Raw genomic sequence first — 14,728 nt, forward strand, 5'->3', positions numbered from 1 at the left:
TCGGGGCATCGATCCTTTCAACGCATCTAAAGTTGACAATGTTTTAGCCGTATTTCTTGCATGAAAAAACAAAAATATTGATTTTTTCATTTGTGTCGATCTGTCGACACATTGTGAGTGGCGCTGACCGCCAGCGCGGATGGTTCAGGTCTGCCGAGATGGGAATGGGCGTGTCACCGGAGAGCGGCAACAATGTTTGCAGGACGGCGGTGGTGTCAGTCATGGTCAACTGTACCTACTTCTGGACAAAAAAAAAAACTGCCCTCTGGAAAGGTGGAAACCCTACGGGCTGACCCATATCGATCGCTTTGGCTGCTTATCCGTAGCGAGACAGTTTTATACCGGCGTCTTGTCAGCCGCCGCAGCTCACCGCTCACACTGGTTGACTCACCCAAATGCTTCCTCCGCATGATCCTCTCATCTCACGACTCTGACATGGCTTGCTAGCCTATACTCACCCTCCATTCACAGAAAAGAAGAAGAAAACGTTTAGACCTTAAAACCACGGCCTTGGCGTATTTTGTGTTCCATTAATCCAAGGGAAGTCTAAAGGAAAGGAAAATGCTATAAATTCTAGTGGTAAGCATTGAAAACGCATCAATGTAAAAGAATGGTTTGAAATTTGTTCGATTTAACTTGTTATACCGCCAACGAAACTGCATGACCATTGCCATTGTAAAATGAAATTTGCCTTTTTCCAATGCCCGATGTCACAGTCCTATGCCGTGTGCCGAACTCCATTAGCCAGTGTCGAAATCACGCTCATTGTCGACATCAAATGCCCCATGTCACGCTGCTGCACTATGCCGAGTTTGAGGCGTGGTTTGTCGAAAGCGCACTCCAGCTGACGTTCCTAATGCAGATCTGCCGAAACTAACTGACCAGATGCCGATTCGGATCGAAAAAAGGTGTAACTGAGAAGAATTGAAGACTGATCTTTGAACACTGTAGGTACATACATATGTTGTTTGGAGGATAATGTTCAGGCTGCCTGTTTATGGTAATTTAATTTTCTCTGAACTTGATAAGGGTAGAGATCGAAATACATAATGTTACGAAAATGGGTGATTGATTTAAATGAGCCGTTTACCTCGAAACTATAATAGCTTCAAATGTCCTTATCTTCTCCCACATTCAAACAATTGTGAACTTGTAAGATCCTCGAATGACATGCCATTTTTCCTGTGAAAATATGCCAGTTTTTTTTTTGTCCAGGTCAAAATAAACAAGCAAATAAATGAATAAAGCAAACGGATGCAACGAATCGATACTAAATTAACATCCGTACTCGTCGCTAATGCTGACAGCTGTTCGCTTTTACCGTATCATTCTCAAATAACATGAAGCATGGATATCACTTGTTGAAATTGATCGGTTATCCCTGATGTTTTTCTCTGTCTCAGGATGTTTCCGGCCCCGAGTTTACTGCTGATCCTTCTGCTGTCGCATGCTCAATGCGAGGTTCCCGATGAAGACGACTCCCGGGATCTGGAGGACACCGAGTATCCCGACGTAGGTGGCATTGACGGCCTCAGCCTCAGTGGCCTCCTCAACGACCCGGTGGACCAGTTCGCAGGTGAGGCTTGGCACGGCGGATTTTTTTTTTCTCGAATGCCTCACACAAACATAAAAAAGCGATAGGTGTACTTAAATTGATGAATGGTTTTAGGGCAATGTTCTGAGAGGAGGAACGGTACAAGTCATGGTTGCGCAATGTACTCATCGAGTTATGCAAATCGCAGAAATTCAAAGCAATAAACACAGCTACCTATCACGTCCTCCCAATAAAACTACACAGGAATGGGTCCATAATGCACCATCAGCAGCCACGCACCGGTATCTCAACTCGCGACAGTTTTATTCAGCCTCCGAAAAATGACCCGCCGATTACCGGAAGCTCCTCGGGGCTGTCAGCGGTCCGGCGGTCCATCTGGTCCGCACTGATCACATCGTCGGTAACGTCGCTCCACGTTGATCGCCGCGTCGTCGCCGACGGCGCGAGCTGATGGCCGCGTGCCGCCGTCACCCCTGGACGGCGAACGGGCGCCCATTCAGTGCCGGAGCGGCGCTCAGAGGTAGCCGATATCGAATGGCTGCCATCGGGCGCGGCGCGGCGTCCCGTCGCGGCCGTCTCCGCTCGGGGTGAAACGAAGCTCGTTGGGTCGTCGGAGCGGCAGCGATCAGGTCTCGAGCGGCGCTGAGTGCCCTCGTCACCGGCCGGTCGGCAGCTATATTAATCGGCCGCCGCCCTCCGACAGTCGAGAGTTCGGCATAGACAACGGAGGGGCTGAGGAAGAGAGGGACTGAGTAGAGAGGAAGAAAAAAGAAAAGAACAATAGGAGAGAGATGGAGAGAGAGGGAGAGAGAGAGAGAGAGAGAGAGAGAGAGAGAGAGAGAGAGGGAGGGAGAGGGGGAGATAGCGAAGGAGTACCGTACAGGACCGAATTCATTTAAACCGGTGCGAGACCCTAAAATCCGGCACACTCCTCATCCTCAATCCATCCCAACCGGGCTTTCGTTTTCAGGGCGAGACGCGAATTGTGTAATTCCTAATGCACTTCCAATAAACAGAAGCCCTAGGTCAACTAACAAAGCGTCTGTCCCAGTTCCAGTCCTGTCTTCTGCGCGGAACGGTTAGGCGTAATGGACGGTCATTTTACCGCGACCACGGCATTGCATCACCCGTCTAAAGCTGGGGAGAAATCCTCCGTTTGCACGGAACGCGGCCCTCGTGTCTGGCTGTCGGCGGGAATGTATGACACCGGCGCCGGCCGCCGGTTTGCGTTCGCCCGGTGGCGCCGAGTGTAAATTTGGCGCGGCTGCTGCCGGTGGCGGGTCGATGGACCGGCCTCGGGTCGCGCACCTGGCCGCCTGGGGTCCCACCGGCTGCAACACGGGCCCGCGGCGACAAGGTCAACGGACCAGGTCGGCTGCATGGTGACGAGGGTCACCGCTGGATATATTTGAACAGTGACAAGAGGGTTGGTTATACTGCAGCAAACTTAGGGCAGATGAGCCTATATGGAATCCCCTTGTTCCCTGTGTAAAGCATGTGCATTTATATGTGAATTTCTAAATCTTCCTCAACTGGACCTGCAAATTCAACATGGGGTAGCTTATTTGGAACGTGAGGCGCAGTTAGATAAATCCACCGTTCCGCCAGCCGATGCTGCTTTTTTCTCTCTCGAACTGCGTCTAACGAAAAGCGGAGGAAGTTTCCGGGCCGGGGTTTCGCCCACTGATGATCCATTGACTCGCTGGCGGCCGGTGAATAGGCGGCGTTTGGTGGTAGATTAGCCCCCCCCCCCCCCGGGAAAGGAAGCTCTGCCCCGTCCTCTGAGCAGACCGATGCAAGGCCCTATATTGCTGCAGAGTGAGAAGTGAGTTCACCAACTGGGGTTCATCCTAGGGGGACGGAGCTCAGGAACTCAGCAGGACGGGAGATGAGGGATGGTATTGGAAGTTAAGTCATTCTTAAGCTATGCAATATTATTTACCGTTCAAAGCAGTTTGAATAGGGAAGGGACACGAGTACGGCAATGCAGAGTGGTAGCTTCACAGACCCAAATGTTATAGGATTACTCCGGGCCGTCGTGTGATCTTTTAACAATAAAAAAAACGTAGTGCAGATAACCGACAAATACCGAAAAGCTCATTTTCATTGCCGAAAGTTGTTTGGCCACTTCGCGCAATGAAACACTTGAAAATGTGTTTTTTTATGTAATCATTGCAAATTTCGATAACACTATAGACAATGCACAACGCGGGTGAACAGTTCGTTTTATAACGTCTTATATCTGCTCTAAGCTCATTATTATTGGTGTCTCATATACGAACGTTCTGTTGAAGCAAACACTGCCAACCAAAGGAATGATATGCATTTGTATGGTTTCATGATCTGCATTTGTATTCTTATTCAAATGCTTGTATGAAATGTTTTTCTGTTTTACGTCCTCCTATAAACAAAAGCTCAAAATTTCTGCTAGTAAAATGGACATTTATCATGAAGCCTGGAATGGCAAGCCCGCATTCAACACATTTCGCCTTGCTCATGGACATAGACGAGGACCTGTTCTTACAATTGCCGAAGTGAAAAGGTATGCTGTTTCCGATAGCGGACCAAATCGGGCACATCTTTGAATCTCGGTACGCGCGCCAGCGGAGACGTGTGACGAATGTGTCCCACCCACGTGGATCACAGCGACCAGCTGGCGTCTGTCGGCCATATTTGGACAGGCGGCCGACAGGATTAGCATGCACGCGAAACCAGTTATCCGGCTGAAAATACAGATTCTAGAAGCTGATGTCACTCAAAATATGACAATCAATCTGCTTCATGGCCAGCTCAGAAAACCATGCTTTAGATTTTATCGCACAAGGTATACCATTCATGCACACAACCTTGTTAAAATATCCGAAACAAATAAAGAAGAGCTAAGTCACATTCAAGTCCTTACGACTGACGTGAGAAAATGTCCTCGATGGACAGTCCGTCCGTAACTAACAGGGAAAATAGTCACGTCGTTCTATGGCAAGATCCACATTTAATTTTGTTAGCCCCTTCAATGTGTCCACATTGATTTAAATCTTGCATCAATAATTCGCCGTTGTTCAGCACGATAGTATCACCGCCAAATTATGTAACAGTTGATGAATATCGTCTTTTTGGCAGCAAAGGTGATGGCTGGTGACTGCCTGGTAAGAAGACCCTCCAGAACTCTGGGCTAGAGATGTCCATAGGATACCAAGATTTTGGTTTACGGATACATACCGATACCAAACCGATGCTAACTTGGTGTTTGGTATTTTAAGGTATATGCATTTGGTATTTTGGTACAAAGTTAGTATTTCCCTTATATTCCCATGTCGGTTCGGTTTTGGTATTTTCCGTGGGTATTGTTGGTATTTGGTTTGGTATCGGTATCACGATTTTCCATAATTGACAACACAACTCTGGACCTCACAGCTGCTGCTCTCCTCATCTCCCCGCCAGTTTCTGTTCAGTGCTCCTGCTACTGCAGAGGTACAGTCCACAGCAGAAGTAATGTGGGGTTTCAGTCATGGGTATATTCTGCTTCTGAAGCTTAGGAACGATTAGCCAGACTACAATGAAACTTTGAATGTAGCTTATATGTTTCGTCACCCTTGCAGCTGCAACTTTAGCTATTGAAATCTTCTTTTCGATCACTCCGCATTAAACAATCGCCAGTCAAAGCCAACCGTTGAGATTGGTAAAACCCTACATTACTTTAGCGGTGGGCTGTACGTCTTCAGGCGCTTATACAGCCACCCTGCCCTCCCCACCAGCTGCTGGTTGGTCAGGCTCCTGCCGATGAGATATACCTCCAGGCCCTACAGCCACCCTTCCCTTCCCACCAGCTGCTCCTACTCCTAAAACAGGCCTCCGGGCTCCAGTCCTTCCCTCCAGGCTCTGCAGTCCATCCCGCCCCACCCAGCGCTAGCGTCTGCCGGCGCACGGCCGGCCGAGCCGTGCGGGTCGCATCGGCTGTTCAAATATTGAGCCACCCGCGCAGTCGGCTCTGCTCACAGACCGGGCATAATCCCCCGTCCCGAGGTGACGCCCGGGCAGAGATTGTCCGAACCCGCGCCCTCCCCGGGCCAGTGTCTAAACTGGGATGGTTATATAAATAACCGAGGACACTTTCCCCTTATTTTACACCAACGGTCTTCTCTTTTGTGTGCGATTGTTTCCCCTCTATCATTTTCCTTCCCTTTATCTCCCAGGTGCTCTTCCTCCCTCCCACCCATCCCTCTCTCTGTCCTTTCCCTGCACCTTCCCTCCACTAATTCTCTCATCTTTCCATTTTCTCTTCACCTCCTACTCTCTCTTGTCTCGTTTCTCCCTCCCTCCCGCCGTTTACGACCAAAGCTCGCCTGCCCGCATCCAGTCTCCGTCGACACTCTACACGCCCGCGAACCACGGCCAATCGGTATGGGTCGTCTCTGAACCACCGCTATCTCCGCTGCTGGGGCGCCGGGTCACACGTCACAGGCGGGCCGTACGCGTCGAGTGCGTGGGAGAGCCGCTCGCGCCGTATGCGTGTGCGCGACCGATGGCCTCCTGGGGCCACTGACCGGCCACGACGAGCCGTGCCGTTCCGTGCTGAGTCTTACCATGCTGACCAGACGTGGGGGTGGCTGACAGCTCGGAGTTGTGAGCTGGAATTGAGATGCACAGAGGCTGCTATCTGGCTAATAGTTATGCTCTTAATTTGTGTTTAGATATCTGGGCCCAATATGAGAAATAAACACGGCATTCATTTACATCTAGCGATTTAGGAAATTACGAGCTAACGTGGGCAGATTTCGTCTTATGCATTCCTCGTGTACCTATGTCATCAAGGCTGCATACTAACATTGCCTAGGCCGGCAGAACTACCGAAATAGCGGCATTGGCAGTGGAATTATTGTCGCTATTTATAAATACGGCACAATGCATACACGTCTGTTCAAGACCAGAGCCTGAACTGTGATTGATCCGCTATTTCGAGCTGTCATTCAGCAGCTATTTACCACCGCCATTCATATAGCCGGTGCTATTTGCAGCCGTTTCCGATCGGGGTCCCGTGTGGCCCCATTGGTTTGCTGCGTTAGAGGTTGTGGTTCCCGTGGTAATGGTTCTCCTGGTCCCCACGGTCGCGAATCAGCGCCGTTACCGATCATTACCGCGCACTTCCGGGCGGCAATCTGCGTCTGATCGGTAAATATTGGTGCCGTATACGGAAGACCAGTGGGCTTGGTGCATTACGATTGCACAATATACGGCGTAGAAGCACCCTATGATAACATGCTCGTCACCGACTACTATTGCAAATGCTGATTGAAGTGGCGGCTGGTGGTGGTGACAGCTGACTCATCCGGCGGTCAGGTCGGACAGCCGGCCGACGGGGGCTGACGCCGGAATGTGGCCGTGGTCCTCAGACCGACGGGGCCTTGCAGAACTCACCTGGCTGGGTGGTCTGTACGGCTCTGATCGGCTCCGAGCCGTGTCTTTATCAGATCAGCGTCAGCAGGACAAGCAGCAGCAACAACAACATGACAATACAATGACTGCGGTGACTGGATCAGCGTGCAGTGACTGCACTTCCAGGCTGAGTCTGAGTATGCTGTTTGCCTTGATTTGTTTATTTTCAATTGCTGATGTGGGTGTCTGTCAATGTCTACTGCCCAGTTTCTTCAGAGTCTGACAGGGTAATTTTCCTGTGACCGTTGCCGAAGACTGTTGGTGATTACTTCCGTCTGATTCAGAATTCTACGGACCTAGTTATGTAGTAAGCGTTGACACAATGTCAACAGTCTGCTTTCGGCGTATACCAGATCATACTACTGGAGTATATCAGCGGTTACACGGCGTGTTGACGTCTGTGGTCCCACTATCGGTATGGATCCAGCGTCACCGTCTACGACGATCGGTATGTGCCGTCCACGGTCCTGTCGGCGCGCCTGGCCCTCTGCGGCACCACCGGAAGTCTGCCGTCGTCAGTGAGGCTGCGTGGGAGGGTAGCTCGCCACTCACCCCCGTCTCGAGCGCCGTGCACCGGTCTGCACCGGCCGCACTGCTGAGACCGCGCGGCCGGTCCGTGCAGACATCAGACACTATTACTGCGTGATGGACACGCAAGGTGACTCGACTGTGGTGTGTTGTATACCTACTATGCATTTCAGACCCCATGAGACCCTGTTTTTCGGCGATAATTTATTTAATATTTATCCAATTGGCTTCAAATTTTCGCACAGCACATTTCAGCTCAAGCGCCAATTTTCGCTAATATGGTCTCTTAACAAAATATCAATTGTTAGGGTACTTGTCGTTGCCTCGTAATGTTAAAATCAGCTCCGTAAATCCGTCAGTGGAGTAGAGGCTATCCGTACGTAGGCGTGACGTCACAGGCACGTGACCATCAAGCTCCGCCCTCCCGGCGGACGGAGCGGTGACCTTGGCCGGTCAGTCGGATGCGTGGAGCCGACGGGGCAGTAGCCGCCGCACCCAAGGCCGTATGCCGGACCGGGGCGGCTCGCATTGGACGTGGCTGCCTTGCGGTTGCCGTTGCAGTAATAACGATACAGCAGAAACTAGCGCTCGTTATTAGCGCACTAGCCTTCGGTATTGCATTTATCGCAAAATAACCTGCACCTTGTCAATCAATAAAGATATATCTACTTTAATACTAAGTTCAGGGCTAGTGACTGCATTTTTGCTTGATTGAACGTCATTAAAAAAGGCCGTTGATGTCAATTGACTGTGAACTGATGCAAGACGTCGGTAGGCCTACGTCAAATTTGCAAGACATGGTAAATAGTTACACCGTAGCATTTAAGAAGTGTGGTTAAAATCATGGGTGGAGCCTTTCCAGGGAAGTTGGTGAGGCAAAAAGTCGTCAAACTCACAATGTCCGATTATGAAGTTGAATAAAATGCCACACTGAATCAATTCTTATCATTACATATATGATATTTTGCATTAAACAGACATTCCAGGCAGGGGCGTCGCCGACGGGGGGGTCGGGGGGGTCGCGACCCCCCCACTCGTCAGAACCGGAGGGGTCGACCCCCCACTTTTGGCGATGCTGAGTATGCTTTTTTTAGCTATCATGTCAGAGAAGTTGGCGCCAGCAACATCAACAAATACAACGTCAGATTCAGAATCGCTTCAAGAGCTCCCTAGTCCCTATTGCTTATAGGTCAATAAGCTGTGGGCTAGAACATCAGCATGACAATATGATTCTAGTCCCTTTTTATCCATCAAATGAGCGAGCGCGTCAAGACTGACCCAAGCGTTCGTCTGATTGTCAAAATAATGGTTGCAGTCGATTCGTCGGATGACGTATCAGTAACTACGAGGTACCTGGCTAGCCTCAGCCCTGCTACCCTCGGACCTGCCTGAGGTATAGCCGGGAAATGGGGTCAGTTGGTGGACCCCTCTCGGGCTTTCCCAATAAGACGCGCAAAAAGGAGTATATTGCAAAGAAACTTAATGAATTTTACACCTATTCTAAAAAAATTGGCCCTGATTCGAATATGGATGAACTTGGTTAACTTTAAGTTTTATTTGCTTCCACTTACAAGTGTGGTTTTGGGGCTGATTTCGAGTTTAGCGTCTGTTTGAACATAATAAGTAGTTTTGATAAATGGTGGTTATGTAACATGTTACGAAGCTATCGTTGGTGGTTGTCAGTCACCCACTCTAGATGGCCGGCAGGAAGCCTGCTGGTCGACCTGACCTGATCCGACCCGATCTACCCAAAATGCATAAAGTCATCATCTTTGTTCAAGACTAACATCGTCATCGAACTCGTACTCGGGACCCCGATGACAGCTACGGCTCACTAAGTTCTAGCAGGCGGCCAGATTTTTCCTACTTTTGGGCGTTGACCTAAGATGACCCGGCCAAGACCTTGTAATTGGACATCATCGGCTTGCTCTCATCACGGGCAGCATTCTCGCTCTTCCGCGAAGCTCTACCTCGATCAGGGGCCGAAAGCATGCCTTAGCGTTACGTTGGTAAACGTTTTACCTTAGCGACCCGTAAAATACGAATAAGAGCTACAGCAACACATAAAGCGTATTCGATAGCTTTTTTTAAAGCTCTTTCGCCAACTTCGCCTCAGATATGACTTCGGGTCTTTGGGTTGTGTACCATAGAGTCCAAACAGCTAAACGGACAGATTTTGCCGAAACATTTGTTCTGTAACAACCTATGATTCAGTGAATGTGTATGATATCCATGTTATCACCATCGTTTTTATTTCGTCGAAACACGTCGCATGGCTTACAATTTGAACTTAAAAACTTGAATAGAAAACTTGACATCAGGTAAAGGTCATGACCTGATCGGAAAAGAACCTGCTGCATATGGATCGATCTGTGTTACTGAGCTGAACACACTCCAGGTGCTGTCATCGCTCTACAACGTCTCCATCAAAAGTTGTTGTCGAAAATGTGTTAGAGACCTTTGATGACCTAATCACTGACCATTCAATTCACCACTGATCATTAGCTGCACCTTGTCTCTAAAATGAACAAGGTGCCATGGCTACAAAAGTATCTAGCGTTTTTAGCATATTCTTTCAAAGCAGAGGGCATCGTGCTTTTTCCCATATCTTATCATGATAGGTGAGGTCACATACCTATTTGACCGGACTTCACTTCTCAGACGTAAAATCCCAGATTCATGAACTGTTGGCACTTATAATCCCATTCACTACACCAAATTTCAGACTTATAGGAGTCAGGAAAAAATATATAGGAATGACAAGATTGCAGTTTTTAGACGCATTAAAACTGAAATTGACATGACATTGTGACCTGACCTCAGGTGACCTGTGCTTGATTTTTATGCACGATGCAAAATTGATGTACAATAAGATATACCGCTGCTTTCGCGGCGCTGCGCGCCGAGGTTTTTCTCCGGGCACACGAAAAAACCGGGAGTGTGGCTAAAAACACCCCTACCCATCAAGACGAAGACCGGAAACCCGACCCCCCCCCCACTCAAAAATCCGTGAATCCAGAGCTCTTCAATGCGAAAAAGATTTATTTGCAAAGTAACAAAGTCTTAGAAATAAGCTTAAGTTGGTGGGGCAAAACGCTTATTGGTGGGGAAAAATACCAAGTTGGTGGGGCAGCCGCCCCACCAACTGTAAAGGAAGCTCCGCCCCTGGTTAAAATATGAAATATATTATGCTTATGCGTATGCTTGAGATGGATTCATGTGATTGAACACCTTCAGAACTAGCCCATTTTATAATTGGCTAGATTGAGGTCAGCGGACTGACTTGACCCCAGGCTTTCGTGTTGAACTGCAAATACCTAATTAAGATACCTGTAAGCAAGTACCCTACTGTCTCACTATTGGAGAGCTTGAAATGTTACTTTAGTTTCACAAAAAGACGCGATTTCTTTACTAGCCTATGCTCTTGTTTCCCTTATTCTGATGTCACATTTCTACCATGCGCAATAAATCGCAACATCACATTTGTGCTCCCTTCTCAACTCTTCCTGAACCAGTATAACGCCTTTTGGGGCGACTAACGGAGCGAGCGAGAGGGTGAGCCTTGCACGTGCGAAATTTCGAGGCGGTACCTCCAGCTGACTTGTGCACGGCACTCTACTAACCGGTCTCTAGCGATGTGCCAAATTTGAGCACAATCGGCCCAGCCGTTCTCGAGATCTGGAAGCGGCACCCTGCACGTGCGCACGTGCAAAATGGGTCCCAACTGACTTTTGCACGGCACCCTACTAACCGGTCCCTAGCCATGTACCAAATTTGAGCGCCATCGGTCCAGCCGTTCTCGAGATCTGGAATCGACCCCTGCACGTGCGCACGTGCAGCAGCACCCCAACTCTGGCACATGGATCTGCAGTGCCTAGTGGGTGCCTACCTTCATGCCAACTTTCAGCGCAATCGGCCAAGTAGTTACCGAGATATTGCAACAATTACAAAAGTGACACCTCTTCGTTTTGCACGTGGCACGGCACGTGCATAAGGGGTCACCCACATGCATCGGGAATAGTCCAATACTTGGTAGAAGGAATGAAGCTACCCTACAAAAATTACCGCATGTAAATCGGTCAAGTGGTTGCTGAGATATAAGCGTCGCAGAATCGTGACCACGGCCGGCCCGGCCGCTCATACTCAGAAATTTCCGTTATTCTTCGTAAGACTCCGCTCGCTTCGCTCGCTCCGTAATAATGAACACAGCTCGTGGAGCGATGTCTGAGGCAATCGGAAGTGCTCGCGACTAATAATCCTACTCTGTTTTTTTTTCTGCATAGTTAGGTATAACAGCGTCTTCAGAAACAGCAATTGACGCAGCCAACCATATCGATATTTTTGAGTAGTGCAGAGGCTTCGCATGATGTCATAGGTGACAGAATAGTGGCACGATCTGACCATGAGGTAGGCGCCAGAATGTGCATTCATTCAGATATTCAGATATGCATGACTCAGCCTCTCTATTTAATGTTGGTTCTGGGGAGGTTGATATCCTCATTTTGATTATTCTTCATATTCTGAGCTGGATCGGTATTGATATACCAAAAAGAGAGAAGCGGTTACCAACTCCCCCAAATGAAGAGCAAGCTTTCGCTCAGGCACTTCCTGTCGATTCCATGTATATTTCCAGTGCACGGCCCCCGTGCGACCTCTCCGCGGTTCTGCCGCCGACTGAGCCTGCATAGACCCAGCGCGGTCACGGCCAGTGGGCGGAGCTTAGTTGGGCCCGGCGCGACGTGATTGGCCAGCGCTCCCATCCAATCCGGTGCGGTAGCGAACGAGCCTCTATCCGGGTGCAAAATCTAATTAGCATTACGAGCCAATGACAAGTGCTCTAAATATTGACATTTTGTTAAGAGACCATATTGATGAAAATTGGCGCTTGAGCTGAAATGTCCAATGTCAAAATTTCAAGCCAATTAGACACAGACTGAAGAAATTATCGCCGAAAAACAGGGTCTCACGGGGTCTGAAATACATAGTAGATGCCTCTCAGCACTGACAGACTCATAGAGGCTATCAGCGGGAAGCAGGAGGCCGTGAGTGGGAAGCTGTGTACAGTGGGTCTATTTAAGATCTCCAGAGCCACCACGTGGCGCTACGGTCGGGGTAGGACGAGTCCAAATCCCGAGGGAAATCAGGTCACCGGTCATTGTGGGGGAAGGAGGGAGGGGGAGTGACGCGGTATCACGGCGCATGGGGCGTGCGTAGCGCCGGGAGTGGGCCGCCCAGGGCCGCCCGCCACTGCGCCGAGGCTGAGGGGAGGGGATGATGGTTGCGGGTGCGTTCACTCCGGTATGGTGGTATCCTGTTCATGTGGAACCGGCAAGAATGCGACTGAAGGGAATCATTATCTCAAACAAACGGGCAAGCCAGAGGCAGCGTCAGTTCCAGCCAATATGTTGAACAATGATAATTGAAATCTAGGACGCATTCATAGCATGCAACTATTCAGTCGATAGTTGCATGATGCTTTTCATGATGCATGATGAGGCTTTTCTAAACTGTTATTTGAGTTAGATATTTTTCATTTGGCACGTTCAGTTTTGGTGGGCTTTATCGGGTCCAAAAGAAGCAGAAAAGAAAAAAAAGAGTTGAAATGGCTCCAGACAAATGACCAAAAATATTTTCTTAAAAAGTGAAACTTAGTTAAACATTTCAAGCTATATTTTTGACTTTTGGAGGGGATATTGGGGAAATATATGAGGGAAAGATGTCATCGTGCTTATCTGTGTTGCAGTAGAAGGAAAGGTTTTGGTTCTTGTCTAGAGAAAACTAGACCCGGGAGTGGGGCTCGAACTCACGACATCGCGTTCAGCTCACAGGCTACCCAACCTCAACGCTACGAGCACCTATCGCCCTGCGCAGCTTGCTCGGTGTTTCGGCTAAAGTTCGGCCAAAGTGTCTGACATCTGTCAATGTCACGAGGCGAAACCCCAATGTAAATGTCCGTCCCGGTAGCTCGGTCGGTAGAGCGTTGGACTCCATGTGCCATGTTGGTGAGAGCGCACGTCCCGGTTGCAATAGTCCGGGCTCGAAACTCGACGTGTGCTTGACATTTTTGAGCGGCTCTTGACGGTATGGTTTTGGTTGGTGGCAGGCCGCTGCCAGGCGAAGTCAGTGAGGGGACCGGCCGTGCGCGACTATGTGCGAACGTTAAAATTTGGACTCTAAATTCTGCCATAGACCAGGAATTGCTTGATCGGAGGGTTGAGAGCAGGGTCAACGCAACAAGCTCAGCTTAGCGGGGAGTTGTCCTTTGTCCTTGTGATTCCTTTCTTTCAAAAGGTTCGGGCCAAATTTATATCAAAAAAGGGCCTAACCAGGTTGGGCCGGGTTGAACCCGGTTGGACCGGTGTCTTACACGCAATCATGATCAGACAAAACAGAGGCTACTTTCGGGTCAAATATTTTTGTTAACTGATCTTCTTGTTTTTAGCTTACACGTATAATAACTGTTAGCTTTTTTAACCCCTGACTGCATTCAAAAAAAAAAAAAGTGGTATTCGTCCACTTTTCCTCATATTCTCCTAGCGACTTGATTTGACCTTCAAGGCCCATCTTACCAGCAAAAAAAAATCACCTGCGTGATAATTATTTGCCAAAGTGCGCTCTACGCATGAAACGCCAGCCGGTCAAAAAACTGGCGAACGATACGATCTTTCTATTGCTCGAATTAAAATAATCTTAATCCTTATGCTACTGGTCGCCCGGAGCATTCGCTAGCATTCCATTGCCAGCTGCATTACCAATATCACATTTGCATTACTTTGGGCTCACCATAGTTGATAGTCATGCCTCATTATCCTTTCCTTCCAAGCAGCCAACTGCCAAGCTAACCGGCCGCCCGGCCCACCACCGCGATATGGAACAGCGCTGGAGTGCGCCATTTGCCTGCGGGGGCTGTTTGACAGGTCACCCGCACCGTGACCTCGCCACCCGACCCACCCCCCTCCCCCCACCTCCCCATCGGGCCCAGCTCGGTAGTGACCTCTCCTTGAATATCACATGGACTCGACTAAGGCTCAACGCCATCTAGTTGCGTCTGGAGATCCTTACTAGATCCACTGTACGTGTAAACACTGAACATTCATACGGGCGAATGAATGGCATGAAAATGAATGGCTATCACGGTGCTCTTTCAAAGCTTTTTAAGGGTACCCGTTTTTGTTTGATACTTGCCGCTTGGCCTCAGGAAGTCACTAGTCAGCA

General features: G+C 49.1%; 1 protein-coding gene across 1 annotated transcript in view; it reads left to right on the forward strand.

The window, feature by feature from the left end:
• Window positions 1–1,403: 1,403 nt before the first annotated feature.
• Window positions 1,404–14,728, forward strand: part of LOC122374270 (collagen alpha-1(XV) chain-like) — a gene marked incomplete at its 5' end in the record, with an annotated part of 106,871 nt that continues 93,546 nt past the window's right edge. The window contains one exon of the mRNA XM_043352912.1: window positions 1,404–1,576. Within this exon, the coding sequence (XP_043208847.1) occupies window positions 1,404–1,576 (173 nt within the window). The remainder of the gene's footprint in view (window positions 1,577–14,728) is intronic.

This window comes from Amphibalanus amphitrite, unplaced genomic scaffold (genome assembly GCF_019059575.1).
Source record: "Amphibalanus amphitrite isolate SeventyFive unplaced genomic scaffold, NRLGWU_Aamphi_draft 001631F_arrow, whole genome shotgun sequence".
NCBI lineage: Eukaryota > Metazoa > Arthropoda > Thecostraca > Balanomorpha > Balanidae > Amphibalanus > Amphibalanus amphitrite.